The sequence below is a fragment of the Limtongia smithiae genome (assembly GCF_038497785.1).
Source record: "Limtongia smithiae strain NRRL Y-17922 unplaced genomic scaffold V1518scaffold_7, whole genome shotgun sequence".
Classification (NCBI taxonomy): domain Eukaryota; kingdom Fungi; phylum Ascomycota; class Lipomycetes; order Lipomycetales; family Lipomycetaceae; genus Limtongia; species Limtongia smithiae.
In genome coordinates this window covers 395,425-422,500 of record NW_027117628.1, presented here as the reverse complement: position 1 = coordinate 422,500, position 27,076 = coordinate 395,425, and the positions used below count along the sequence as shown (strand labels likewise).

The 27,076-nt window shown below is 55.6% G+C and overlaps 8 protein-coding genes across 8 annotated transcripts; 3 read left to right on the top strand and 5 right to left on the bottom strand.

The window, feature by feature from the left end:
- Positions 1-688: 688 nt before the first annotated feature.
- On the bottom strand, positions 689-3,653 carry V1518DRAFT_358749 (uncharacterized protein; the record flags this gene model as incomplete). The annotated part of the gene is made up of 5 exons (XM_066901200.1): positions 689-985; positions 1,094-1,504; positions 1,553-2,854; positions 2,909-3,185; positions 3,304-3,653. Coding segments are annotated over 5 exons (2,637 nt in total), but the record flags the coding sequence as incomplete, so codon positions are not given.
- A 7,041-nt stretch (positions 3,654-10,694) lies between these two features.
- On the top strand, positions 10,695-13,359 carry V1518DRAFT_417948 (tryptophan synthase beta subunit-like PLP-dependent enzyme). Its single transcript, XM_066904429.1, has 3 exons — positions 10,695-10,997; positions 11,059-11,222; positions 11,275-13,359. The coding sequence occupies exons 1-3, from the start codon at positions 10,952-10,954 to the stop codon at positions 13,180-13,182; spliced, it is 2,118 nt and encodes a 705-aa protein (XP_066759095.1). The 5' UTR covers positions 10,695-10,951; the 3' UTR covers positions 13,183-13,359.
- On the bottom strand, positions 13,230-15,128 carry V1518DRAFT_417946 (uncharacterized protein). The gene is made up of 3 exons (XM_066904428.1): positions 14,726-15,128; positions 14,177-14,656; positions 13,230-14,122 (listed from the first exon to the last, which is right to left on the bottom strand). Exons 1-3 carry the CDS (start codon positions 14,766-14,768, stop codon positions 13,617-13,619), a joined length of 1,029 nt encoding a protein of 342 aa, XP_066759094.1. The 5' UTR covers positions 14,769-15,128; the 3' UTR covers positions 13,230-13,616.
- A 139-nt stretch (positions 15,129-15,267) lies between these two features.
- On the top strand, positions 15,268-19,036 carry V1518DRAFT_394609 (uncharacterized protein). The gene is made up of 2 exons (XM_066901799.1): positions 15,268-16,340; positions 16,398-19,036. Exons 1-2 carry the CDS (start codon positions 15,698-15,700, stop codon positions 18,956-18,958), a joined length of 3,204 nt encoding a protein of 1,067 aa, XP_066759093.1. The 5' UTR covers positions 15,268-15,697; the 3' UTR covers positions 18,959-19,036.
- Positions 19,037-19,512: 476 nt separating this feature from the next.
- On the top strand, positions 19,513-22,297 carry V1518DRAFT_417942 (uncharacterized protein). Its single transcript, XM_066904427.1, has 2 exons — positions 19,513-20,574; positions 20,630-22,297. The coding sequence occupies exons 1-2, from the start codon at positions 19,951-19,953 to the stop codon at positions 21,911-21,913; spliced, it is 1,908 nt and encodes a 635-aa protein (XP_066759092.1). The 5' UTR covers positions 19,513-19,950; the 3' UTR covers positions 21,914-22,297.
- Positions 22,043-22,823, bottom strand: V1518DRAFT_298453 (uncharacterized protein). Its single transcript, XM_066901092.1, has 2 exons — positions 22,473-22,823; positions 22,043-22,414 (listed from the first exon to the last, which is right to left on the bottom strand). Exons 1-2 carry the CDS (start codon positions 22,710-22,712, stop codon positions 22,172-22,174), a joined length of 483 nt encoding a protein of 160 aa, XP_066759091.1. The 5' UTR covers positions 22,713-22,823; the 3' UTR covers positions 22,043-22,171.
- Positions 22,681-24,953, bottom strand: V1518DRAFT_298406 (P-loop containing nucleoside triphosphate hydrolase protein). Its single transcript, XM_066901091.1, has 3 exons — positions 24,253-24,953; positions 23,927-24,196; positions 22,681-23,867 (listed from the first exon to the last, which is right to left on the bottom strand). Exons 1-3 carry the CDS (start codon positions 24,770-24,772, stop codon positions 22,936-22,938), a joined length of 1,722 nt encoding a protein of 573 aa, XP_066759090.1. The 5' UTR covers positions 24,773-24,953; the 3' UTR covers positions 22,681-22,935.
- V1518DRAFT_417939 (cyclin-like protein) lies at positions 24,932-26,897 on the bottom strand. Its single transcript, XM_066904426.1, has 2 exons — positions 26,732-26,897; positions 24,932-26,655 (listed from the first exon to the last, which is right to left on the bottom strand). The coding sequence occupies exons 1-2, from the start codon at positions 26,738-26,740 to the stop codon at positions 25,135-25,137; spliced, it is 1,530 nt and encodes a 509-aa protein (XP_066759089.1). The 5' UTR covers positions 26,741-26,897; the 3' UTR covers positions 24,932-25,134.
- Between the last annotated feature and the right edge of the window lie 179 nt (positions 26,898-27,076).

Sequence of the window (27,076 nt, the reverse complement as noted above, 5' to 3'; positions counted from 1 at the left end):
TATTCCCTGGTCAGGATCAAGAAACTGCACTTTTCTTCGTACATCAGTAATCCAGCTTTCGCGCAATAGTACCCTCGTGGAACTATGTGAAACTTGCAGTCCAGCGCAACTATTGCGTTGAAAATATGTCATCGAGGCTGTAATTTCTTGAAGCCCATTCTGTTTCCCTTATATCATCTGTATTCAGAATACTATGCTTTAACAATCTAGTTAAGAGCGCTTAAGAGAGACGAAAGTTCACAAGATTCCACCGCTTTGACTCAAAGCAAAATTCATGATTCCTATACGAAGCGTCGCCCATGTTTGAACCCACCCGCCAAAAAAAAGTTCAGAGTAGCAATGATAAAGTGTAATATATCCAAAAGGTACGTTAAAATTAGCAAACATAAGTCAACAGACACAAAACCATTATATAATTGTACACACAGACACATAAATAAGCATGAGTTCAAGATGTACAGAGATAATAAAAACACGCCTCCGCTTGCTTCACCGAGCAAATGCAGACTTGCCAAGAATAAAAACACAATTAACCGATATACCGTAACCAGTATCCAAAACTAAAGTCGATGTATAAAGCATAACCAAGAAGAGAAGTGCGAATTGAGCATTATTAGGAATCAGCTTTTAACAGCTTTTCCGTTAGTCGTCACATGCGTTCAGAGTTGTGTATATATCCGCCGGGTGTTTATAGCGACATCGTGAGCCACTCCCATTGGTTTCCATTAGTAGCCGCGCCAAGCGACTTCTTGTCTTTGTCGTTATCGCTGGTTGGGCTGACGCCACCAAGCAGGCCCGACATACCACGCTGCTGTAATAGCGACGACGCTGATGCAGCGGAGGTAGACGATGGCTGCTGTTGCTGCGGTTGCTGTTGCAGCTGCTGTGGTGCCCCGAAGCTTGATTGCTGTGTCTGCGTAGGGACAGCCCGCTGAGGCAGTGTTGAGTTGTGAGGAGACGACACGCGATGGGAGAATCCACTGGACTGCTGTGTTGGCGGGGTTGACGAGCTGCCATCCAGAAGCCCAGCAGACATTGCACCCGCACCGGCGATGTTTGAATTAGCAACACTGCTGCTCGTTGGATAAACCACTGAACCTGCCATGGCTGCCGCAATACCAGCCCCAGCGGTGTTGGCGCCGTTCGGACTATCTGCAGAGTCTGAGCGAACGGCCGGTCCCGGACCAGGTGCAACAGCGACGATGGAGTTCTTGCGAACAGCTTTCTTCGATCCAGACCGGTTTATATTCGCACCCGAACCAGATGAGCCAGCCATCGCGGCACCGCCGCGATTCCGCTTCTTGATAACATCGGTCTTCAATGACAGGGGACGAACGACACCATGAAGCTTGAGAAACAGACCGCAGGCGTTGCACAAAGGTTGTCCATCGGGATCGCGCCGCCAAAGCGGCGTCGTCTGCGTATGGCAGTTTGTGCAAGTTGTCGGCTGTCCATTTGGCTGTATTCCGGGGTTCTTGGGGTCCACAATCATGTTAGGCGACGGCTCGTTCTGCGGACGCGATGCAGCTGGCGAAGGGAAAGAAACAGGCACCGCAGCTGGCGTCGTGGAACCGGCAGACATTGGCGATGCAGCCCCCATGTTACCATTGCACTGGCTGCCGTTCGGCGTATTGTGCGAAACCGGGCTAGTCGTATCGTTTGGTGTAGGACCGGCTGACCTCGCACTACCCTGGTTGGATGCCACAGTGCCTGTGCTCGAAGGGCTGAACTGGTCTGGCGGTGTCGCAGGATTGTTCTGCATCCTCCGGGTCAAGTTCTGCTGAAGCAGCGACGCGGTATTCGGAGTCGACGCCGTGCGCGCAATCTTCTGTTTTCTGCCAAAACTGTCCAAGTTTGACCGGTTCTGGATGTCGTGAACAGAAGTGCTAAGCATGGACGCGGACGAGGCAGAAGACTGCTGCGGAGACCAGGACTCCTGTAAACCGCCACTCTGACCCATATATTGACTCGATCGAACGGGAAGAGAGGTGGCCAGGTCGTAAGTTGCTCCGTGGTCGCTCTGCGGCTGGGACCAGTCAGAGTTATGGCTGTGCACTGGGGCGTGCAGATTGATCACATCCATGTCGTTCGGGAGATCAAGGAATTCATTGCCAGAGGCCGAACCCGCTCCGCTGAAGAGAATATCATCCTCGTCGATGTTGTACTCGGTGTTGCTGGCGAGAACTTGAGTCGGATCAAGATGATGAAAGCCAAGGCTGCTGCTATGTTGACCTGCGCTCGTCCCAGAGCCGAGACTGCTGCCGTAGATATTATTCGACCCAATGCCCGGGGTATGCTGGCCCGGAGGGGGTGGCGGGAAGCCATCCTGGACAGCGGAAAAGCTGAACGCATGGGTCATGCTCGGACGCGCCGCATGATGACGAGAGGCAAAGTTGATGCTCCTCCGATTCGCCGCAGGCTCGCGAGTGGGGAGGGTGTCGAAAAAAAGTGACTCGCGAGTCTCGTTCATGGGGTGGGGAGTGGTGACAGCGGACTGTGTTCCGGAGGCTGGTGGCGAGTAAAAATCCTGAGAGGCGACCGAAGAGGAGAGAGAGTGAGTATTGTACAAGGAGGAGAAGGTATGCTGAGTGGAGGTCATGGGCGAGGCGACGGGGGAGAAGGCCACCGGATGGGTGGCGCCGTTGCGGCCGAGACTGGAGGAGATGTCGTCGTGAGTGTGGTGGGTGTTGAAGGCGTCAACGAGTGCAAAGGTGTTGGAGACTGACGACGGGTTGAAAGAAGAGGCGGCATCTTGCTCATCTAGGCTGTAGTCGGGGATGTGAGAGGAAACGGAGTCAATCGCCATGTCATTGGCGGTAACCATGGGGGAGAAGTTGGCGGGTCTCTTCTTGCTCTGCGAGAGGGCGTCAGCGAGCGCAGACAAAGTAGAGGCGCAGGGCAAACATACCGATCGATCGTCATCGAAGGTGCTCTTGTAAGAGATGGACTCGAAGTCGAAAGCCGCAGACGGCGAGGAGTCCTTCCGCTCGATCTTTGGCCGGATAGGAATTGCCGATGAGCTCTGGAAGGAGTTGTAAGGAGCGTCGGCGGACGGAGAGACGGTGAGGCCAGAGGGCGAGCCGACGATGGAAGAAGGAGTGTACGTAATTTCGTCGATGAAGGCGTTGCCGATCTCAAATGCGAGAGGGCTACCGCCGTTGGACACCGAACTGGGGGACTTTCGGCTAGTCGGGTTTGTGGAGACGGACGAAGACGAGACGGAGGAGGAGGAGTGCGATGAGGTCTCGGAACCGCCGCGAGGTGCGCTGCAAGAGGAAAAAGTTAGTCCTTCCGTCAAAACACCAGAAGCAGAGCACGAAGACGTACGAGTTGAACGAGGTTCGGTTCCACGAGTCGCGCTCTCGCTTGCGCAGGGACATGGCCATCATACGCCACGAAAGGTTTTCCATCCGCTCCTGGTAGGGCAGAGACGCCTTTGCACGAGCGTACAGCCGCCAAATCTTCGTGGCGAAAGGGCCGTCGTCCTCGTTGGCGAGGTCGTCCGTGAACGGTGCAGGCTCCATGTCGCGCGATGCCGGAAGGTCGAGGACGGAGGACCGCGTGAGGAAGTTGAGCCGGGCATCGTGGGAAGCGGGGACGCCGTCGTCGGCGCTGACCATGAGGAAGTCGGGCGACGCCATGGAGCCGCGGTCCGCGGCGGCAACGGCACCGCCGTTGCCGCCGTAGTTTCTGCCGTTGACGGGCGAGATCATGTCGCGGCGACTGTGTACGCCCATGAGGAGGCGGAGTGGGCAAGAGGAGGCTGCGGAGGACGGGCGGGGGCGGCCGGCACAGGCGAAGAGCGCGAGGGTGCTGGGCCGGAGGAGGAGAAGGAGGGACGGTGGCAAAGGCGAGTGAGGAGCACACGACCAGAGGAAGGGGCGGTGCGTGGGGGGGAGGCTGCGGCAGTGGCGGCGGGTGGAGGGGGAGGGAGAGAGGAGAGAGGAAGCGGGCGGAGGCTGTCGTGTGGCAGATGCGCGCGGAGTCGAGTCGCGCAGCGGCAACCGGCGAGCTTTGGGCGCACTCTCGGACGCCAGCAGAGGCCAGGACAAGAAACCCTTGATCGAGTACCGGGCAGGGCAAAACGCTGTTTCTCTGCCGCAGCCGCAGACGCCTTGACGATCACGGCCTCCTTGCTGCTCGACCCGGCTGCTGCGCCCCGGGGGGCCAATGCGAGCAGCGATGACGACGACCGCAACGACGACGACGGTGCCGGCGAGGGCTTGACGCCCTCGGTGTCCGTGCACCCTGCGCCTGTGCTGCTGCGCCACGGCTCCCAGCCGCTTGCCCCTGCGCCTCCCGGCGTGGCGCGCAGCCTGTCCCTGCCGCGTCACGCTCGACCCGGGCACAGTCCCAGGCCGGCTCTCGTTCAGGTCCCAGGCACAGGAGTCACCGCGCGGACCGCCGTCGCGCGCCGCTGCCGCCGCCGGCGCCAGCCACACGCACCGCCACGCACCGCCATTGTCTCTCCCAGTCTCCCGCGTTCCACGTGAAGCGGCGCCGTGCTGCCCGCTACGCTCTCTGGCGCGCAGTGGCGGTGTCTCGGGCTTGTACCTTCCCAATACGGCATCACGCGGAGAGCTCCGTGGACGGGCCCGGACCGCCAGCTGCGCCTCGTGCTGGCTGCGGCCTGGGTCCGGCTGGCCGCCCGCCGCCCGCCGACCTGCTGTGCATCCGGCGGCGCGGGCCAATCAGGCGCTGTCCATATCGTCTGGCAGCTGTCCGCGGCCGTGGCCGGGTCGCGCGAACAGCCCCAAGCAGGGCCCAAACCCTCAGTTCGCGTGTGTGTCCCCGAGTCTGCCCACACTCGTCCCGGACAGTCCCGGCCGGTGTGGAGCCCACTCCACACTGCTCATCTTCATCTCCTCAGTGTCCCTCGCGCTCCCCGGGCCGCAGCGCGCCTGATTCTCCTCATGGACCACACCCGTCTCGTCGTCGCCACTCGCTCCAGCGCTCCACTTGATCACCTGCATGCTAGACTCCGAACACCGCGAGGTCTGGCTGCCGAGAAAACTGCCGCTAATTTCGGTTCCTCGCTCCGCGAATCTTAAGTTGACGCGCACTGTTTCAGGCGCCTTGTTCGCATACTATGTTGCGCTCTCTTGTAGTACGCAGTTCTGCATCATCATCGCCACCGGGAAGAGCAGCACGCAATTCGCGATCCCGTCCTCCTCCACCCTGGCCAGCGGCCCGGCGCCGCGCTCTCGCGGTTTATCCGTCTTGCCACCCTTCAGATGCAACTCGAAAAACTTCCCTGTCGAGGGGCCCTTCGGCCTTCGCGGCCTCCGCGGCCTCCGCGCACCTCGCAGCCTGCCGCCTTGTCCGCTAGTGAACTCGCGAATGGAAAGGGTCTTCTCGCAGGATCTTCGCCGAGACTGATGTCTCTGTGACCGGCTCCTGCAGCACCGCTGGCAACGTCGCAGTACACCGCAGCGCGCACTGCAGTTGTCGCCGCGATCAGCTCCAGCCATCGCCGTCGTCATCATCGTCATATCGATGCCGTCCGTCCCACCTCTTGACGCTCATCGCTTCAGGCTCCCGCGTCTTCAACATCCAGTTTCGCCAGCCCCGCTAGCTAGCCCTCGCTCGTGATCTTGTGGCAGTGCGACGTGGCGCATGCCGTTTTTGCTTTCGCTACCCGGCGCCACCGGGCTGCTGGGTCCAACCCGCAGCGCGCTACAGGCGGAGCGCCCCACCTCGTCCCTTGGCTTGGCACGGCAGCATAGCCTTTGCGGCCGCTTGCGTTCTCGCCTCTCTTGCACAGGCAGCCCCTTCCGCGGTGCTGCCTCTGCTTGGTAGCGAAGCGGCACTCCGCCAGATCGCGCGGAACATCATCAACATGCGCCCTGCCTCCTCTTCTCAGCACGGCTAACGCGTGCTCACCATCGTCACACCGCGTCGCCTTGACCTGCCGAGCACAGTCGCCGATCGCGATTCGCCCGGTCCATTCCGTCTCCGCTTGTTGCTGCGTGTCGTCGCTTCGCAAACGCGAGCTTTGACCGCCCTGGGTGTTCCGCTCTTCGCTCGCTCCATGCTGCCGTCTCGTCTATGAGCTCCTCAGCTCTCCCTCGATTTACACGCCCACAGCGCACACAGCGCAGCCGGCCATGCAGACATGCACGCCCTGGCCACCCTTCGAATTTTCAGATTCCATTCTTCTGATTTCGCTCTGACGTCCCTCCCGATTCCGCCTTATTATTCAGCCCAGGGTATCCTGGCAGCAGACACCCCCAGCGCATTAGCCAACGGGCTGCCCAAGCCCGGTGGAGCCGGGCTTGGTTAATTCGCCGCCGCGCATTTCAATGTCGGCTCTGTGATTCGTGCGAGACGGATAAGTAATTGATGCCATCATGCGTGCACACCCCAGACCTCAAATTATATGGCGAATTTGACGATGCTGATCAAACACAAGGCATCTCAGAAGTCAAACCCCAGCGCTGTCAGATGCGCCTCGACGGCGCGCTCAACCCTTGCTCGCTCTCTCAGAGGCCTATACGGAACCAACGCGTCTCAAACGTCCCGCGCTAGAACTGGGTTTACAAAATACTGCCGGCAGGGCAGAGCGAGCAACAGCGCATGTCAGACTGTCGGCGCTAGCACTCGGCGCGTTCTGGAAGCGCTGCCGTGGTGCGGTGATGAGCTCCTTCTCAGCCGCTCGACTGCTGCGTAGTATGACAGAGATGCCCCGATACGGCAGCAAATAAACAGCGTGCTTTCATCGCCATCGGCCTCTGCGTTGGCTTGAAAATTTGAATTACCGGGTTCTCAGGTTAGGCTACGCATGCGGCATAAATTTTGGGGGCGTTGGCCGTCGGGCTCGAGCGTGCAGCCGGCGGTGATCTGTGCTCGACCCCAGCACAAGACCAGTCGCTTTGGGAAAGATCGCGCAGTACGCCACGTTAGTCGGGTTCGTCGAACAGCCCAGCTTGCTGAGAACAGCTGTGACTGACTGACCGCTACTACCTTGTGAAGTAGCGGAGGACGGAGGCAGCTTATATTGTGGCCAGCTAGCAGACTCTCTTGTTCGGCATGTTCTCGGCCGTGGTTTAGAAAACTCGCTAAGCTTGTAGAAGACGACCGCGCTGCTCTGTAGCTAAATCGTCCACGCTCTGCGCCACAGGCATATACTTCTACCTACAGCATCCACCTCTAACAGGCACTTAGACTACCTTCGTGCCTAGCAGGGAGGTTGCCTGGCCATCTGCGTATTTGGTAGTGAGGCACTGCTGTACGTATTCTGCACACTTAGCGAGGCTGCGAGACTCTCATTCTGCTCTCTAAGACTGTGACAGACCTGGGGCGGAGAAACAGCGGGTGAACCTCACTAAACCGGCTAACTAGATTATCATTCGCGCGACAGCAATCCATTGCCTTCATCAACGCTAACGCACATCACTGCTCGAGAATATATTCGTTGAGTATGCGACTGACAGGTATATAGCAAGTCGCTGGAGGCAGAACAGACACGACTGCGACAGCAATTTGCATTGAGAGGTCAGAGATGATGGCTAGCGCGCTCGCGCAAGAAATGCAAAATACGCGACTGGAGTGTCCAGTGTGTCACTGCCTGGCTTCTGGTACCTAACTTTGTCGACAACTGCTGCCCCCTCCCCCCCTCCCCCCCCGCGCGCCGCAGCCAGCTAGACCTCTGGCCTCTGTTAGGGCGGTCTTGCTCGAAATAACTAGCTCCGCGATCTGTGAATATGAAAACGTGTCCGACGACAGATCATCCTGACTGCTGAAACATCTCCGTTCGGAACACGGATCTGGTCGCGACGGGAGCTCGAGAACGAGTCGTGGTCGCGGCTCGCACGCAAGGAGAGCCTGCTTCAAGCCGTCATTTCAGCACGCCACCCGCCCTGGCACGCGTCGCCGGATCCAAAACTCCAAGCACTCTAGCATCATCATCAGCAGCAGCAGCAGCAGCAGCAGCAGTCCCTGCGGCCAACGGTCTGCCGCACTCCGCAGTGAAGAGGGGGCCTAAGATCTTAGCCAGCTGGCTACGAACAGTGGCAGGGTCCTAGCAGCGTTCAGCAGACTTGGGTTCGATCTCTGCTTAGGGTGTGGTAGTGGACTCTACTCTGGAGACCGTGCGCATAGGCGCAAACCCGATCTTTCTTCACATGTCCCCTCCACTAGACTCACATCTTTCTCTAGAGCCCCTTCTAGGCTGCACGCCGCGAGGCGCAAGCCCAGACGGCATGCGCACGACGATGCCCGCAGACATAAGTGACGAGTACTGACAGCAAGTCGCCGTCTCGTCGCCGTCTCAAACGACCAACGAACCCAGCGTGCGGTCATAGCGAGGTCGACAAAACACCGGACCAGCTGGGAAGGCGTTGCTAGCAAAAGCTATTAAGTATCTCCGGTGGCTTGAGGTTTAGTTAGGTCGCTCTGGCAGAGGGGCCGAGGACACTCGAAGAGATGGAACAAAAGAAGGACTGCGGCGGAGAACGAAGGCGCGCTTCTCTGCCAGCCCGCAGTCTTTACAACGCCTCCTGGTCGCTCGCAACGCCCATCACGAGAAAATAACGGTGTATACCTCTCAGGCCGCGCTGTGGTCATGTTTCTTCTCTTGCCAGCGAACCACTGTCTCGCTCTCGCGCTTCAGCCTGCCGTTGCACGCAACGTTGCGCCATCCCGTACGGCGCTGCAGTCACAGTCACCGGTGCCGACATCTGCAGCCTTCGCTGGAAGAAAGGCGACACGTCGCTGAAATAACTAGTCGGGCATCTACGGCTGGAAAAGAGCGCGCAGCAGATTCAGTTGTTGATCGAATCGTCGCGGCGACGCCTGCGTCGCTACGTCGGATTCGGCCACTCGAGGTTGGGAGCAGCCGGCAGCCGAGCACGGCGGCTCTTGGAACGCTGCAGCCTGCAGCTGCAGCCAACAGGAGATCCCGCATAGCAGCTTTCTCTGAATAACACAACACATAACACGGTCCTCGGCCGCGCAGAAACTGGAACGCACTAAAATTATGCCCCTAGCCTGCCGGCCTGACGGCCGGCCAAGTAGCTATTGTAGAAGCCAACTGCTACTCTATACTCAACGAGTTTCGAGATGTTCTTGCTGGTCGACCCTTAGCCCCCTCCCGCTCTCGTTCGCCGAACCAGCGCTGCTGTGCCACATGCATGTCGCAGTTGCCGGGCCGGCAAGATAAGGTTCTGAGCTACTGCCACTAGCGCCCGTGGCGACACTGGGCATGCGCCACTTTCAAGGCTCCAGCAGCCGGCAGCAGGTAGGTAGCACACAACAGAGCCAGCAGCCAACACCGCCACGCGCTTCTCTAGTCCCAGACAACGGGCGCAGCTGATTCCTACCTCTCCGGCAGCCCCTGGATTTGCTTGCAGGCGGCGGTTCCACATGGCCGTCCGTAGTTCGGCACATCCGTAGACGTGGCAGTGCAGGTCGAACACGCCCTGAGGACCCGGGACAAAGTGTAACGCCGCGCCCGGGTCCGCCGGGGCGCTTGCTCCGCCTGTGCCAGTGGCCACAAAGAGAGCTAGCGCAGCCGGGCCGCTCACTGCCTTCCTCGGACGCATACCCCTGACGGGTCAGTCGTCCTGTGTTCGATCGTCGCAGTCACGCGTTTTCCTGTTTGCGTCTTCATCGCGTTCTCGGCAGGGCTTTCTCTTGTCGAGCGTATGATACTACGTAGACCACAAGCGCCGGCGCCAGCTGTATCGTCTCAACGTGCCTGCTCTGTCCGGCGAACCCGCTGCTCTGGGCAGTAATATCCAGCACTCCGCCAACCTAGCGCGGCCGATGCGCTGATCGCGGCAATTAGTAGTGGTCTTCTCCGGAGCGTGCCGCCGATGCACTGTCAGCGATCACGTGACTGTTCGCGGCAGGAGCCTGTCATAGCCTAATGTGTCACGATCGATGATCATGATCTGGCTTCATGATTGCTCTTGCGAGGAGTACACGCATCATGCACCACGCGATCGGCGGGCTCGCCACCCCATGCAGATCTCGTCGAGACGTAGGCGTGCGACATTATTTCTTGTTTATTCGCGTCGCGTGCCTGTTGACTTCGCGCCTTGCGATGTTCGAGCCTGCGACACCGTCTTCGTCGCTGCCGTCGATCGACCCGCTCGCGCCGGACCCTGCGAGCTGAGAAATCAGACTAGGACAAGTATTTCACCCGGACGGCGGCACCGTTTCAAAGCGTTTCACCGGCAGCTGAAGGAAATGCAAGTCGGCGCTTGCGCAACCGCACTGCTGGGCACGGCGAAGGAGACTGTCAGAAGCTGGCTGCTTGCGTACGGTCCTGTCTCTGAGCGGCGCGTCGCGAGGTCCCCCGCTTGGTCCCCCGCGTCGGCGCGGCGCTGCGCTACGCTGAGCGTGCGCAATTCGCAAGGCATTTATGCCTCGACTATTTGGCAGTTTGCGCACAGGCGGCTCAAGATCACGTGAAGTACTGATGACTAGCCCAACAGATTCGCCCACATGTGAACCGTAGACTTAAAAGCAAGGACTGAAAGCCTAGTGTTGATTGCACCGGCCATGCAGGCGCGTAGCTTTCTGTAGCCTGTGAACGGAGCTGTTGCGGATTTGGATCGCCTGTCGCGTTAGTCACAGTAAGTTTCACGTGATTTCCAGCGTCTACTGATGTCAGATACAGAAACAATGAAGGGGTTCGTAGCTCTGCGTTCGCCTCTATGAGTCAAAAAAAAAATCCCGTAGTTAGCAGTAACAGGAAGCTCGCTCGGCTGAGGTCCCTTTCCTAATCATCTCCTATCATCTACTTCTCTTCTATCGGAGCTCTTTGCAGCAACTCCACCTTTGGCGGATCAATTAGTCTTCGGTATGTTCGTGGCACACGTTTGCAGAGAACGCGAATTGTTCGCACTCGATGATCTCCATTATGACGTTAACGCGTGGGGGGCCGTCCTGTGGAGTAATTTGCTAACGACAGATTGTTGTTCCCCACAGCAGACAACAGTACGCCATGACTGAACTACTCAAGCAAACCTTTGCTAAATGCAAAGATGAGGGTATGCTTTCCTAATTGAGTCTGCGTCCTCTGTCCAGGATGTTGTACTAACAAGTGATCAGGACGTGCTGCGTTCGTGACCTTCGTTACGGCGGGATTCCCCAAGCCTGAGAATACCGTGGAAATTCTCAAGGGCATGCAGGACGGCGGTGTCGACGTTATTGAGCTTGGCCTTCCTTTTACTGATCCAATTGGCGACGGTCCAACCATCCAGACCTCAAATACTGTACGTGCACGACAGCTCTGTTTCGCGGACAATGACTGACGAGACTTTGTAGATTGCTCTCGAGAACGGTGTCACGACGAGCCAGACTTTGGCAATGGTCAAGGAGGCCCGCGCCTCGGGAATCACGATCCCTATTGTGCTTATGGGGTATTACAACCCCATTCTGCAGCACGGCGAGGAGAAGTTCGTCAAGGACGCCAAAGCTGCTGGCGCAAACGGATTCATTATCGTCGACTTCCCTCCCGAGGAAGCTCTCAAGTTTCGTGCCGTCTGCAGCATTGAGGGTCTCAGCTACATTCCTCTTGTTGCTCCGTCGACAACCGATGCCCGTCTTGACATTCTGTCTTCGATCGCAGATTCGTTCATCTACGTCGTCTCCCGAATGGGCACCACCGGTGCCCTAACTGCCCTGAGCACTGATCTTCCCGCCTTGATCGAGCGTGTTCGCAAGCACGCTGGGGACACACCGTTGGCTGTCGGTTTCGGTGTCTCGACGCGCGAACATTTCACTGGTGTCGCAGAGAAGGCGGACGGTGTTGTCATTGGTAGTAAGCTTGTTACTGTTATCGGCGAGTCTAAGCCCGAGGAAATTTACTCAAACACGAAGACCTTTTGCTCCGGCATCTGCGGCAGGACCGGGGTTACCACCAAGCTCGTGACGCCGTCTTCTGTTATCACTGCGCGCGAGGGCGATCCTAAGGCCAACCTGGCCAATGACTTTTTGAGTGGGAAGGTTCTCGACGAGGAGAAAGCTCGGCTGTTTCCCTCTCGGTTTGGCGCTTACGGCGGTCAATACGTTCCCGAAGCGCTGTTTGACTGCTTAGTCGAGCTTGAGAAGGGTTTCGAAGAGGCCGTCAACGATCCCGCATTCTGGGAGGAGTACAGATCTTACTACCCGTACATGGGCCGTCCAGGGAAGATGCATCTCGCCCCTCGTTTGACTGAGCATGCTGGCGGTGCCAACATCTGGTTGAAGCGTGAGGACCTGAACCACACTGGCTCGCACAAGATCAACAATGCGCTCGGACAGATCCTGATTGCGAGGCGTCTGGGAAAAACTCAAGTTATCGCGGAGACAGGTGCAGGACAGCACGGTGTCGCTACGGCGACTGTCGCTGCTAAGTTTGGCATGAAGTGCACTGTGTACATGGGTGCCGAAGATGTGCGGCGGCAGGCGTTGAACGTCTTCCGGATGAAGCTTCTTGGCGCTCAAGTCATTTCGGTCGAGGCTGGCACCCGTACGCTGCGCGACGCCGTCAACGAGGCTCTGCGATCCTGGGTTACCAATCTTTCGTCCACTCACTACATCATTGGCTCTGCCATCGGCCCACATCCGTACCCGACAATTGTCCGGACATTCCAGAGTGTCATCGGCAAGGAAACCAAGGAGCAGATGTATGAGTACAAGAAGAAACTTCCCGACGCGGTCGTCGCGTGCGTCGGTGGTGGCAGCAACAGTGTGGGCATGTTCTTCCCCTTCGCAGAGGACAAAACTGTGCGTCTTCTCGGCGTCGAAGCCGGCGGTGATGGTGTGGACACCGAGCGTCACAGTGCGACTATTACCGGCGGCTCCGTTGGCGTGCTTCACGGTGTCAAGACCTACGTTCTGCAGGACAAGGACGGCCAGATCATCGACACCTACTCAGTCTCTGCGGGTCTGGATTATCCAGGTGTCGGACCGGAGTTGTCGCAGTGGAAAGATACCGGCCGGGCGGAGTTCATGGCAGCCACCGACGCGCAGGCGTTGTTGGGCTTCAAGCTCTTGTCCGAGCTCGAGGGTATAATTCCCGCACTCGAGTCCGCGCACGCTGTGTACGGCGCACTGGAGCTTGCCAAGACGATGACCAAGGACCAGGATATTGTCATTTGCCTCTCGGGACGTGGCGACAAGGATGTCGAGAGCGTCGCGGAGGTTCTACCAACTCTTGGACCGAAGATTGGCTGGGATCTGAGGTTTTGAAATGCATTACAGATGATCTGTATTATTTGGCTGGGATCTGTTGGTTGCTTAGAGCGAATATATTTGTAGAATCTTGGTACGATGTAAAGTCTGAGTCAATTACTAGTCTTCCCACAGCAGTACAAAACCATCTGAGCAATAATATACAGGGTTCGCCAATTACTTGTTACAGTCAACAATCGTTTAACTACGTGAACAGCAGATCCCACAGGTTTACCATTTTCACGAGTCAAGTAAAGTCATGGCGGACGACTATTGAAGACATGAAGGTTGGGGATGCGAGCGCATTGATATGCAGCACCGGTGCGGTGGTATTGGATCTGGTCACCGGCGTTTGAGATGGAGATATATGAAGTAGAAGGGATACGGGGAGTGATGAGCTAGAAACATTCCATCTCCTGTGTGTACGCCGGCCTGGTCATAAGCAGGACAAGCTACCTGCCAGTACCGTTTTGCAGAGGCCGGCCTCTACTATCGAGGATGGCAGTTTCGATCATTTCAAGGACCAAGCGTTTAGCGATGACGATCTGATCTGGGCGGCCGCTGATATTACACACTCGCTCCGGGCCTTCCTTGCCGTTAGTGATGAACTGAATGCGGGCGCCGCTCTGGGTCTCGATGCGTTTGAGCGTCTCCCCGCCGCGGCCTATGATAAGACCCACGAACACCGTCTTTACGATCATCGACTCTGTGACTGTGCCGCCGGGTGATGGCTCCCGCTTCGGGCTACACGAGCGGTATCGCTCCTCGTCCCGCAACCGCGGCGGCGTCTGCGAACGCCTCGACTGACGGAAGTTGCTGCTGCTGCCGCCGCCGCCGCCACCACCGCCACGTTCAAGACGGTCAAGACGATCTCGATTGGCAAAGTCGCGACCGCGGTCACGCGGGCCGGAAGGGGCTTGCGGATCTTGGCCGTCGCTAAAGCTGCGACCGCCATGCCCTGAAAGACAAATGAGCAATTTGGGTCATCGACTTTTAGTAAACTATTTCTCACCTCTATCATTTCGAGGTCGTCCATAATACTCGCCGATTGTCACGCTGTCCTTTGACTCGGCCGAAAAGAGCTTATTTAGGTCTAAGAACCCAGTGTTTGTCGGTTGCGGCTGGGCTGGAGAAGCGCTAACAGCATTATTACTCGCACCGAGCCCATTGTAAGCAGCTGCGAGGGCAGCTAGCGCACCAGCAGTTGTGTTACTCTGTGGGACGAGCGCGACGCCCTGTGACTGCTGCTGCTGCGCAGCGGCCACGGCAGCCGCGAGCTGAAGCAGTGTGTTGGCGGACGTCACTGACGGTTGCTGAGTTGCAGGCTGACTGGCGGCAGGAAGTTGTTGCTGCTGCGACTGTTGAGCAAGAAGTGCGGCAATACGGGGATCAAGTTGCAGCGGATTTGCTTGTGACGCAGCGGCGAGAGGTGGCTGCGGTTGCTGCTGGTGTTGCGACGATTGTTGCTGCTGGGGCTGCTGAGCCCTGCGGTCTGGCAATGCAAGCAAGGTTAATTTCGATACAAAACACGGCGCAATCGCAGGTAAACACAGAGACGTACTTAGGATTTCGAGAAGGGACGCAACGGCAGCGTTATCAGCCATGGTGTGCGTTTGCTGGGCGACGAAAAGAAAATGTGTTGTTGGTAGTGGTGAAGAGTCAAGGCAGGAGATATTTGGGCCACGTTTCTAGTTGAAATACAACTAGAGCCGAGGAGTTGTAAGATAAACTGGCAGGAGGCAATTGGGGAACTTTCTAGCTGTCTGCTGTATCAGCTGTTTGCTGGATAAGAGTCCAGCGACGATAGCGCTTGAAGTGGAGATTTTGCGCGCCCGTGGAGTGTATGATGTTTTGACCTGGAAGCAGCCGAAGCGACGCGGTCTCGACAATTTGCAGTGCGACGGCTGGGCGCCAGGCAGGTTGGTCGAGGAAGGGATGTTTGTGGGCAGATGAGATAGTCGTCGAGAAGAAAGCCAAGAGAGTGAGGTGAAGAGCGCACCGGACTAGACAACAGCTACGTAACCCTCACCACACTTACATCGCACCTGGTCTCACACAATGATCACATATTGATCACACAGCTCTTCGCCTTCCGCCATGGCTCCCAAGTTCGCGACTTCAATTGTGCTGTCATAATTTCACAACCTCTGTCAGATGATGATACTTTGTAGTCTTCAGACAAGCGTTTACTTGTTTGTCTGAACCCTAGCTTGCTTGTGTGATCTTCGCAGCCAGTCGTCGCTACTCCACCAGAGCTCGCACCCTGACCTTCCGAAAAAAACTCCCAAAGACGAATTCACAAAAGTAGTGAGCTGTGCTCCTTCTGTTATTCAACGTCGATTTGCGCATATGAATTCTCGGTTCGACATCGGGACTACGATAGAAGTATATACGGTGTCGAATCAGGCTTTATAATACCGCATTGCTTGAAGTTTGTGCACCGTTTACGCCAATCGCATCTAACTCGGTATCCGTGAACGAAGTTGTGCGCTTGGTTCTACTTGCTCTCGACGCACCACGCCCCGAACCACATATGAGTAGCGGCATCGCGATGGCGCAGACTCGGCGTAATGGTCTGCTGCTACGGTGTCCGCCGTGTTTGTCTTCAGGCCATCTAAGCAGAAGCGCCGGTGTTCTCGCGGGCTTATCATCGAATACCAGGCTCCAGCAGCGCATAGCTCAGCGCGACGAGCAACTGTCGCCGCCGCCACTGTGTTGCGCATTCTCAACAAGCCGCATTTTGCATAGCAGTGACCCTACCGGGCACCGGCGAGGACGCAACTCCCGGCGTCCGGATGGACGGACAATCAAGCTACCGCAGCTCACTCCTGGCGACATCAGCAAAGCCATCATCCGTCGCGTCGGCAGCGGCGCCACCGGAGCTGTCGGCGGTAGTACCAGTAGTGCAAAGACTGGCAGGAAAGGGAGCCGAGACGACGACAATGAGGGTGGCGACGACGACGACGAGAAGATTGTTGTTCTTAGTGGCATTAATTTCCGCAACAACCGAGGTGGAATTGTATATCCAAGTCGCGAGCCCGAAGTTGCGACATGTTTCGATACGCGGCCGCTCGTGAAGAAGGCATTTTGGAAAGAAAATGTGTTGTTGACAGAGGAATTACAAGAACGGGCAGATAGACTTGCTGTCCGAGATATTTGTGAACTTGTTCTAACAGGCATGTATTGGTGTCGTCTAGATATCTACGGAACAATTACTGACTAACGCCTTTTAGAATCAGAAGCTCGGCAACGAGAGATCTTGTCAGAGACTCCTTACAGCTTAGAGAAGCAGATCTGGGACAACCTGATGGTCTACACCACCGCAGGATTGTCACTTCCTCACAATCTTCACCTCAACTCGACCCCGTGGTCAAATCGGTGGGAAATCCTTCTTACAGCAGCCCAGGGTCAGTCGTTGCAGTTTCTGGACGCCGTGGTGGACAAGCTCGCAGTAGTTCTTGGCGCGGACATTATGAGGCTGGACGACATTGATCTCGAGCGTATCATAGGCCAAGATGCGGAAGTACAGAACATGCCTTGGGCTACCTTTGAGGACGTCTCGTATAGGTTTCGCGAAACAGATCAATCTCGGGACATGACAATAAGTAGCGATGATCTCGAGGACGCGGCAAATGCTGCTCACGCGGCAGCAAACGGCACGGATACCGAAGTCGACGACGACGCTGACTTGGTTCACGATGAAGTTGGCTCCTCCGAAGACCCCAAGATTAGTGAGTACGACTACATGCTCTCAGTGGTTGAGTCTATGATAAAGGCTACGATGAGCAAGCGATTGTTCACTAGCGAGACTATTGTCGACGGTCCACCAAGCGAGACAAAGAAACCTCTTATCGTGCACGTGCGAGACTATATGGCCATAGCCGAGTCTTCTATCGGAGAGGACTTTTTGGAGGAACTCGAAGCGCAGATTATGGATCGACGATCACAGGGCTATCCTATTGTTTTGATTGGAACAGCTCCTGAGAATGCTGCCTTTTCGAGGTCGTCGACGAATGACGCTCCCGCGGGGATGCAGGAAGAGGATGAAAATCGACCGCTACCAGCGTTCGTGGAAATCACTCTGCCGGACTCAATTGGTTCGATTACTATGGGCCCGCGACTGACTCGGCAAATGCTTCCGCTCACCAAGCTCGCGTACAGCAAGGATGCAAAGATGGAGAACCTGTCTAAAGTTCGACTTATTAATGCCAAGTATCTCGACATATATTTGCAGCGGATTGTGGATCGAGAACTGGTGGATCCGGAGGATACCTATCCTACAATTCTGGACTTTCCTGATTCTTGGGAGCGACAGCCAGAGAGTGCGGTGCCTAGCATGAAGTTTCTGTCATCAGGGATAGTTCCGCCACTGCTCATGTTCAAGACTGTTACAGCGCTGAAGGGATTGATGGTCAAGGACAACATCAGCAGCGTGACTCCAGAACTCTTAGACCGAGCTCTGGCAATATTGCAGAGTCCGCTTGAGCTTCAGCGGACATTTTCAAACCAGACCGATCTGTTCTGTTTGGATGCTCTTGAGATCGGTCGGACTAACCCTTTCTTAAGTACGCATGATGCTGAAGAGGCCTCGACGAGTGAAATTGCGACGAAGAACACACAGGAACAGCAGAAGCAACAGCAACAACAACTAGAGCAGCAGCAGCAATTAGAGCAACAGCAACAACTAGAGGGACAACAACAACATTTGTCGCCAAGCGAGGACACCTTGGCAAAACGCATTGAGATCAGAAAGAGGCAGTTTGCCAACAGGAAAGCGTTACTGGCGACTCTGAACAATCGTGAGAAAGTGCTGTTCAAGTCGTTGGTGGAGCCGGAGAACATCAACGTTACGTTTGACTCTGTGGTTACGCCGCCTGAGACCATTGAAGCATTGAACGATACGGTCACATTGGCACTTACGATGCCACAGGAGTTCAGCTACGGAGTACTTGAGAAACATCACACAACTGGAGTGTTGCTGTACGGTCCGCCAGGAACTGGCAAGACGCTGTTGGCAAAGGCACTGGCAAAGGCCGGACATACGAGCATGTTAGAGATCCGGTTGTCGGACATTCTCAACAAATACGTTGGTGAATCAGAAAACAACGTGCATGCGGTGTTCTCGCTGGCCAAGAAGCTCAGCCCCTGTATCATATTCATGGACGAAGTGGATGCACTACTAGCAAACAGATCGCGATCACACTCGGCCTCGCGCGCTCATGATACGATTAATCAGTTTATGTCGGAATGGGACGGCATGAAGAGCGAGAACGTTTTGCTCATTGGCGCCACTAATCGCCCATTCGATCTTGACGACGCGGTGCTGCGCCGGTTTCCGCGAAGGATACTCGTGGACTTGCCAAATCTGAAGAACAGGGAGGAGATTTTCAGAGTGCATTTGAGAGGAGAAATGCTTGATGATACTATCACTATCGAGGATCTGGCAAAGCAGACAGAGTTCTTTTCTGGTTCTGATATCAAGAACGTGTGCATTGCTGCCGCACTGCAAGCAGTGAAGGAGATGCAGAAGAACTCGGACACAGCCAGCAACAACAGCACTTCAAGCACCGCCTCCGAAGCGACATCTTCTCATCGCCGTAAGCTCAGCAAACGGCACTTCGATCACGCTCTGCAGCAGACCGGCTCATCGATCAGCGATGAGACGAGTTCAATCAATATGATCCGAGACTGGGACCGCGAGTTTGGCCAGAAAGGCAAGCGGCAGTCGGGGCGGTCGTGGGGATTTCTTAGCGACATCGCACCGCCAGCCGCGGTTGGCGTCAGGAAGGAGTGACACGGATTGTACATATCATACATACATAAATACGGCATTTTTGTAATTCTATGGACGTTTACTTGTGGACAAACGTAAGACTGCGACACGCGCTGGCCCCGGTGAGAGCAGCTTGTGGCTCGGAAGGCATGCTCGCGCCGCCGGCGGGACACGAAGGCCGAGCCCCACAGGGGCCGATTAACGGCGCAAAGCAACAGCAAGTGAGCTGCTTGTACCACTCACGTGCGCTCTGTATCATCCCAGTGGGCCTGTGCTGGGTATCTTGCCCCAACTTAGCAGTCTACGCTGTCCGATTGCGGGGCGCACAGTTGTGGATGCGTATTAATCCGGAACGATAGAGAGCGGGTCGAAGCTGGGCGCATTGAGAAGGGGCGGTTGGGCAGCTTGGCTCGCGGAGTTATCGCGCGTCGCCGCTGCAGGACGACAAAACAGCGGCCGTGATTTGACGAGAGTCCACTCGCGGCGAGCGTCCGTCCGCCGACGCCCGGTCTGTGCCTGTGATAAGCCAGCCGTGCACGCCTCAGAGGCTTAAGATGCTAGCTTGCGGAGTGCACCAAGTCCCTCGGGTCGCGCGTCTCCACGTCCGCTCCCGCAGCATGCGCGTAGAACCCCAAGTCGTAGTTGCCAAAGTCATACCGGCACGCAGATAGAGCTCGCGCTTTTAGCATCATCATCCTTGCAGACGGTGACATAAAACCCAGGCGCTGTGGCATTTAGCTTCTTTGCTTCTTTGGGAGAACGACGACGCGCCGTGGTCATCGCCATCGCAGTAGTATTCGCCGGCTCCACACTCTCCAGCTCCGTTCTTGTCAATTGCACTTCGTCAGCACTCCACTACTCTGCCAATCGCCATCACCTTCCTGGCAGGTTCCGACGTCGGCACCCCAACGCCTATGCGAGCAGTGCCCTCGCCTGCAATTTTCTGTTCTGCTTCTTGAAGTCGCACAGGCACATAGAGAGACGACGGGACACGCGCGCACATTACTCTCAGCATGCAGAGCACCACGAAGAGAAAAGGTGTCGATAGTCGCGGCATACCGCTGACGAAGTCGCTGCTGCAACAATACGTGCACCTACTGGTCTCGCGCGCGAGTCGAAGGCTCGCTGGCGGGTCTGTGCTGCTGGTGCTGTTGTATCTTCTCATCTCGACCACGTCCGAGTCCGTCATCACTTCTGAGACTCAGCCGCTACGTGCAGGATACCGGCAAGACGCCGTCGCGATACCAGAGGCGGAGACAAACAACTACATACACTCGCAGGACTGGGAAACACCGTTCTCATTTTCAGTGTCGCCCGTGTCGTCGTCCGAGGAGGTCGATATCGCTGTGCTCCCATTGCTCGAGGAGCGGTGTCCTGTGTACACTTTCTTCGACCTGAGTGAGTTTACAAAAGCGGGCAAAGATATTTCGCTCGAGGCGAGCGTGTTGACGGTTTGGAAGCGCGCCTTCTGGGCGTTGGGCTTCAAGCCTATCGTACTGGATGTCTCCCACGCGCAGAAGAACCCCCGCTATGTTGAGCTCGAGGCGTTACCAAACATGTCGCCGGAAGCGAGACTCGAAGTTCTGCGATTTCTCGCCTGGAGCAGCATGCCGACTGGTGTACTCACATCCTCAAGAGTAAGATCCACATTGCCATTTGTGAAGCATTGATGGATGGCTGACATTGTCGCAGATCATACCAATGACGACGTGGCCGACTCACAGCGACCTCAAATTCCTGCGAGGCTGCCAATTTGGTCCGCTCACGGCCTACAAGGACACTCTCACATCGTTTATGTACGGCTCGCAGCAGTACGTGAACGCTTTTGTTGCCGCTGCATTCCAGACTGGACACCGGTCCAATATCCTCGGCTATGCGCTGGAGTCGCTGCAGCTAGAAGACCGCAGCGAGCACTTTGCGCACTACACAGACGAATATGTCGCGCGCAACTGCAAGGGACTAGAGCTCAGCCAGCTGCCGGACCTTATCAACGCGCATCTGCACTCGACTTTCTTGTCGCGGTTTGGTGGGGGTATTGTCGTCGTTGACCCATTCCTCGAGAGCTCGCATATTTTGACGTACCCGGCCCTGTCAACGGCGTACGCAATCGCGTCGTGTCCCGTGGTTGCGTTTGAGGATTTTTGCCCGCCAAATCGGCCAAAGGACTGTTTCAAGTGCTCGAAGCAATTCTCCCCCACCAAGAAGTATATCAAGTTTGCGCCTTCGATTCCGGATACTACGAATGAGCTTATCTTCGTCACGATCCCACACCCGCTGTTACACCTTGCACTGACGTACGGCACTCCGGACGTGATGGATGCGGAGCTCGTGCGGCGGACGACCACGCGCGACGTGCTCGTGAGGGCGCTGACGGCGGAGATCAATGTTGACGAAGCCATGCTCGGTGCGCCACATCGCACCCTCGAACTCAAAAAGATGGCGGTCGATAACTCCATGGTGCTTGACAACATCATTTTTTCCATCTTTGAAGCGCAGTTCGCTCTTAACGAGTGTGCCATGGCGCGTGAAGTCGAGTTCCAAGTTGGATTCCGCTTTAATCCGCCCGAGGACGTGGACGGTAGTAGCCAGCAGAGCGTGTTGGACCGCGCCAAGGACGATTCCACGCGTTACCTTACCTCGGGTCGCTCGTCCTCAACGCTCGCGGTGACCTTCGAAATGCTCGAGCTCGAGCTCGAGCATTGTCTTCCCTTGTCTGACGTCAAGCGACTGCGTAAGGATGCTGCGCACATACCCAAGACTGCGCCGCCAACCATCGCGAAGGACGCGCTCCCGCTCGAAGTCGCAGACGCGAGCAGCGTCATCACTGCCGTACGCAGACGGGTGTTGGGTGCTGGTGCGGCGTTTTTGAAGGAACGGAAGATGATCGAGGCGTGGAACATGGGCGACGCGGAGATCTGGCGATTCGTGTCTGCATTGAATGAGCGCGCGGCGCAGGAATGCCACGTCTGGACTTGAGCGACACAGAATCCGAAATGTTTGATTTGTTTTTGATTTCAGGTTGACTGCACGAGCACTTCTCGACTGGATAATTCGACGACTCACTAGAGCACAGATCCAGATTCGTTGTGCAGGCGTTTGTTTTTGTGTTCCTTTTTGTTAATCCGTTAGACACAAGTACCACCTCTGCTTTGGTTTTGTTTTGAGCATGTTACGTTACAACACAGATGAAGTCTACAAGAACGGGATTGATATTCATGGCATTGAACTGACTACCTAGTTTTTAGCATTAGTCCGAGAAAGGAGCAAGTGGAGGAGGAAGGAAGTGGCATTTTGTGATGAGTTGATCATTATGTATATAACTTGAGTAATGTAAATGGCACGTTGTAGTCTCTTCGATAACAACTCGAATGACCGCTGGACTTGATCCGACGACTTGGCAAAAGTCCTGGTGAATGACATCACAGCACAAATCCGATGCAGCCAATGTCTATGCTGTGACCGCCGACGGAAGGACCACTGCTCGCTCATTCAGCGTGCTATATCATTGCCCTTTACCGAAATACAAGTAACATACAATTAGTTTCAAACTATAAGTTAAATTTCGCGATCTGTCAAATAACACCAACGCACCCTTCCCTTCCCCATAACCACCCGTCGTCCATTGCCATACCAAACCGCCGTCCGCTCGGAGACGCATTTCCTTTACGTGACCAAACACTGCATTCTCCGATGTAGCGCCCTTGATGCCAGAAAACCGAGAACAGGCGACACCTAGCGAAAGAAATATAATCCAGAATTGAGACCCAGAACCCATTGCGAAGAGATAGATCAATAAAAAAGCTGAAGAGGGGGGCACGCGATGGAAAACAAAACAAAAGTAAAGTCGACTGACAATGTAGATCACGATGACGAAGAGCCTAACCTGAATTCATCTGTGTATGTGTGTACTGTAGTATCTTTGTATCGGAGCCAGCCAGCTACGATACTGAAAAGTGAGTCGTGAAGTGAGCACCTTGTTGCGCTTCACGCCATGCTGCCTACTCAATGAAACCGACACGGCGCACTTTCGGTTCCTCATGATCGGCGCCATTCGTAGCCGCATTCTCATCCGCCGCAGCCGCGCCCGCATTTTCCGACGCCGCGTCGTCCTGCGCCTTCTTCTGTCCGCGATCATTTTCGTTCGCAAGCTCATTGATAAACTTGTACTGTTCGCCGCGCGAGAAATAAAATGGTTTTACTCGTTTCTCCTCGTCGAGGTTCATAAACGTGTTGACAACGGCCTCCGTGACGAGCACGTACTTGATCGAAGACTCAGGTAGCTCGTAGTTAACGTTCAACAGTAACCGTGCCATAATTCCTTTCAATCCACGCGCACCTGTGCCTTGCTTGAGAGCCACCCGCGCGAGCGCCTTCAGCGCCGGCCCAGTAAACTTGAGCTCAACGCCAAACATGCGAAATGAGTGCTCGTACTGCTTCATGATGGAGTTCTTTGGCTCTGTAATGATCCGGATCATGTCAGACTCGGTGAGCGGCATCAGCGGCGTCACTAGCGGAATTCTGCCAACCAGCTCCGGAATCATGCCGAATTTGGTGAGATCTTGAGTCTCCACAAACCCAAGAATATGCGAGTTCGACGGAACAAAGAACTTTTCCGCCGGTTCCTCCTTGTGGTTTCCAGGCGTCTTGAACCCAATCAGGCTCTTCTCGCTAATCCGATCCTCGACGATCTGCTCAAGCCCAACGAACGCTCCGGAGAGCACAAACAACACGTTTGTCGTGTTCACGACGTAGGTTTCTTTGCCCTGCGACACCGTGCCGGAATTGCGTTTAACGGTAATGTTGGTACCTTCCAGCATCTGCAACAGCGCCTGCTGAACTCCCTCACCCGCGATGTCTTTGCTCGCAAGCATGCCCTGGCGCGCAGATTTCGCGAGCTTGTCGCACTCGTCCAACACGACTATGCCAAACTCTGTATATAACCAATCAGCACTTACGCTCCCAAATACCAAAAAAAGTAGAGCAGCACACCTGCTTTCTCGACGTCGTACTCCGCGTTGGCCATGAGCCGCTGAATACAGATATCGACGTCGTCGCCAACATAACCGGCCTGCGTGAGTGCGGTGCAGTCGACCATTGCGAACGGCACTCCAAGGATCTTCGCGACGGTCTGCATAAGCAATGTCTTGCCGCTGCCAGTGGGGCCGAGTAACAGTACGTTAGTTTTCTCCAATGTTGGCGCGTCGTCATCGGCGAACGCGGTGACAACCGGCGCCTGCTGCGGTAGTGGGCTCGGCGGCGCTGTATCAAACCAATGTCAACCACAATCCCCAGACATACAAATGATAATTACATACACGCTATGGTATACTCCCTCGTGTAACCTGTGCGTTGTCCAGAGAAATCAGCCTCGAGCGGGTGCAGCCCATCGAAGTTGGCCTCGCTGCGCAGCCGGCTATCAAACTCTTTGCGCATCCTTCGCTTGCGATCATCGATGTTCTGCGCGCGCAAGTAGTGGTTAAACACGGCGACCGAGATCACCGTCTTTGCACGCTCCTGCCCGATCACGTACTGATCAAGGTGCTTCTTGATTGTGCGCGGACTCACAAGGCCGCCGGCGGATCCCGCGCCGCCACTTCCAAGGCCATTCGCTTGACCATCGCCGCCACTGCCGCCGCCACTGTATGGAGAAAACAGCGGCACTGAGGAGGACGGCCTTCGAAACAGCGGGCCGGTCGGCGTGCCTGGGATGTACGTCGACGAGTAGCCATCGCCGTTCGAGGCGGAATTGGATGCGGCGCGCCGGCACGACACGAGCAGCGTCGAGGATGAGATACCACGACGCATGCTGACGCGGGAAACTCGCAGCAGGTACATTTTCCAGGAGACTGCTGCTATCAAAAACGATGCCTAAATGCAATGGGGCAGGGATCACGACGGCGAGCTGTCACAGTACAGGGCGGCGCGTGAGTGTGGAGTAGATGACTCCTCCCAACATGGCCCTAGCCCTGCAGTTCACGTAATACCAGCTTCTCCTGCCAGCAAACAATAATAATACTCGACACTTAACTCCTGTTGGTCAGATCGGGACCCGTTTCGTTGGCCCAATCTTCTGTGTGCATGATTCAACATGTATGGTTTTAAATGATAGTAACTAAACGAAACGAGAATATGCCAGTCCCCACCTTCCTCACCCGCTCACAGACGCACGCGATCATTACACATTAGAATTAGTTGAGTTAAGCAGATACAGTCTTGATCCACTCCTGCACATACAGTGCCGCCTTTTTATATTTCCGGTCGGAGTACTTCTCGAAGATTGCGCGGTGATGTTTGCCGGGGTTGCGCAGACATTCAACGAGCACATTCATGGCAGGCCGCAGCTGCACGCTCGTGTAGCCAGAATAATAGGTATGCGCGATCGTCCACTCACCGCGGTTCAGGATCTTCCGTGATAGGCAGTGTGAAGCCGCCGCGATCCAGCTTGGTAAGGCGCCGACAAACCGTTCGTCCATGATTGTGATCTCGATGATATACTTTGCAAGCGTCCGCGTGTCGAGATCATAGTCGTCTGCCTTACTTGTTCGTCGCAGGAAGCTCATGGGACCTGGCCAGCCAAGGTTGAACTCTAATAATCCGATCATGAATCTCTCTGCCTTGAAGATCTCGTCAACCGTGTATGTGTTGTCGACCATAAACCGGATCTCCTTGACTGACGGACAGTTAATTTCCTCAAATTTGGCAGCAACAAAGAGTGCAGTCGCGCCGACAAGTTGTAGCTTGGCCAGCGACACAACTTTGAGTGACAAAAAACGATCGATGTAGTTGATAGTAAGATAAAGAGTCTCTGGCAAGAGACCAAGACGACTGTGAACTTCGACGAGCCAATCGACGAGGATGCTGCGCATAGACCAATGGATCTCGGTCTGATTATCCATATATCCGGGGTTTGGGCGAAACTGCAGCTCAAGTTCGCGCATGTAGGCGAAAATCTCTTCGCTGTATTCGGAGACCATTGACACATCGAACCAGTCGTCATCGCCTTCGTAGTCTGCTGCCTTTGCCCGTATCTCTTCAGTCTGTACGAACTGTGCAGCAACGGCGGCGTAGGCGCGGCGTGTCTCGTCGTTGACGATAGGGAACAGAGCGTCCGGGTTAGTCGTCGACCGCACGTTGGTGTAATCAGTGGAATCGAATCCGTGCAGCACGGTCGTGGTAGTGTTCCCATATGCATCGCGAGGACTGGTAAACCGATCCTCCATTGTAATATCGTCGTCCTCGTCGATGACAGCCGGCAGTTCTGGTGAATCCAAAAAATCATCCGACATCCGCATTGAAGACGACGATGTTGGTACTGCACTTGTGTCATTGTCTGAGTATATCTTCTGCTTTGACAATCTTGCTTGTGCATCCACCGTCTCGCTGTGTTCTTGGCTGTGTTGTGTGGTCGCGTCTTCAATCTCACGAGATGGTACCACAGTAAGGGTGATATTCTTCTTCAAAGGCTGAACAAGCTTTCCACCAGGTGCATTGCCGGATGGTACACTCTTCAATGCATTGCTAACGTCGCCAAGCACAACACGCCGCGCGCCAGCTTTTAAGCCCACCTTATCGTTCGTCAGGGCAGTGATGCCGCCTGCAGCGTTGGCAACAGTAGCAGAATCGGACAGCCCTATCGGCTGCTTCACAACGGCCCGGGACGCCTGTCGCGGAATCACTGCATTTTCGTCCGCATGAACGCGGAAAGTTTGACGAGATCGCTAGAGAAATTGTGGTGGTGAGCATGAAGACCTACAAGACTCCGCAGTCATAACTCTGGTGGAGGGATACACATACCCTGTCCATGTTAAAGTAGGATATTGTAAGTGACCGACGGAGACAGAGAGCCGGCGACTAGACACTAACACAGAATCTGACGATTTGTGTGTGCACCATTCACGAAGGTGGTCGTTGCTGGGAGAGCAGAGCGTTGGGTGTGGGCAGGTCGGTGGTGATGGCAGCCAAGCGCACGGCGTGCGGGAACGGTGTGTGTTGCGATGCAAAAAGGTAAACAATTGGTCAGGTTGCCAGGGCGATGTGAGCAAACACAGGGGCTGTGATCCGGTTGTGACAGCTGTGTGACCCAACTGTGCACGATGACGGGTTTCGTTCTGGGAGCGAAAACGAACTGCAACGGCTGCA

Excerpts from the sequence above, each read along its gene's own strand:
- V1518DRAFT_417948 (XM_066904429.1), top strand. The coding sequence starts at position 10,952 with ATGACTGAACTACTCAAGCAAACCTTTGCTAAATGCAAAGATGAGG. Across the intron at positions 10,998-11,058 it reads TGCTAAATGCAAAGATGAGG|GACGTGCTGCGTTCGTGACC; the intron begins GTATGCTTTCCT and ends ACAAGTGATCAG. Across the intron at positions 11,223-11,274 it reads CCATCCAGACCTCAAATACT|ATTGCTCTCGAGAACGGTGT; the intron begins GTACGTGCACGA and ends GAGACTTTGTAG.
- V1518DRAFT_417946 (XM_066904428.1), bottom strand. The coding sequence starts at position 14,768 with ATGGCTGATAACGCTGCCGTTGCGTCCCTTCTCGAAATCCTAA. Across the intron at positions 14,657-14,725 it reads GTCCCTTCTCGAAATCCTAA|ACCGCAGGGCTCAGCAGCCC; the intron begins GTACGTCTCTGT and ends TTGCATTGCCAG. Across the intron at positions 14,123-14,176 it reads ACGACCTCGAAATGATAGAG|GGCATGGCGGTCGCAGCTTT; the intron begins GTGAGAAATAGT and ends TTTGTCTTTCAG.
- V1518DRAFT_394609 (XM_066901799.1), top strand. The coding sequence starts at position 15,698 with ATGAGTAGCGGCATCGCGATGGCGCAGACTCGGCGTAATGGTCTGCTG. Across the intron at positions 16,341-16,397 it reads TTGTGAACTTGTTCTAACAG|AATCAGAAGCTCGGCAACGA; the intron begins GCATGTATTGGT and ends AACGCCTTTTAG.
- V1518DRAFT_417942 (XM_066904427.1), top strand. The coding sequence starts at position 19,951 with ATGCAGAGCACCACGAAGAGAAAAGGTGTCGATAGTCGCGGCATACCG. Across the intron at positions 20,575-20,629 it reads GTGTACTCACATCCTCAAGA|ATCATACCAATGACGACGTG; the intron begins GTAAGATCCACA and ends ACATTGTCGCAG.
- V1518DRAFT_298453 (XM_066901092.1), bottom strand. The coding sequence starts at position 22,712 with ATGGGTTCTGGGTCTCAATTCTGGATTATATTTCTTTCGCTAGGTGTC. Across the intron at positions 22,415-22,472 it reads CTTATAGTTTGAAACTAATT|TGGTCCTTCCGTCGGCGGTC; the intron begins GTATGTTACTTG and ends ATGAGCGAGCAG.
- V1518DRAFT_298406 (XM_066901091.1), bottom strand. The coding sequence starts at position 24,772 with ATGTACCTGCTGCGAGTTTCCCGCGTCAGCATGCGTCGTGGTATCTCA. Across the intron at positions 24,197-24,252 it reads GAGGGAGTATACCATAGCGT|CGCCGCCGAGCCCACTACCG; the intron begins GTATGTAATTAT and ends GGTTTGATACAG. Across the intron at positions 23,868-23,926 it reads GTACGACGTCGAGAAAGCAG|AGTTTGGCATAGTCGTGTTG; the intron begins GTGTGCTGCTCT and ends GGTTATATACAG.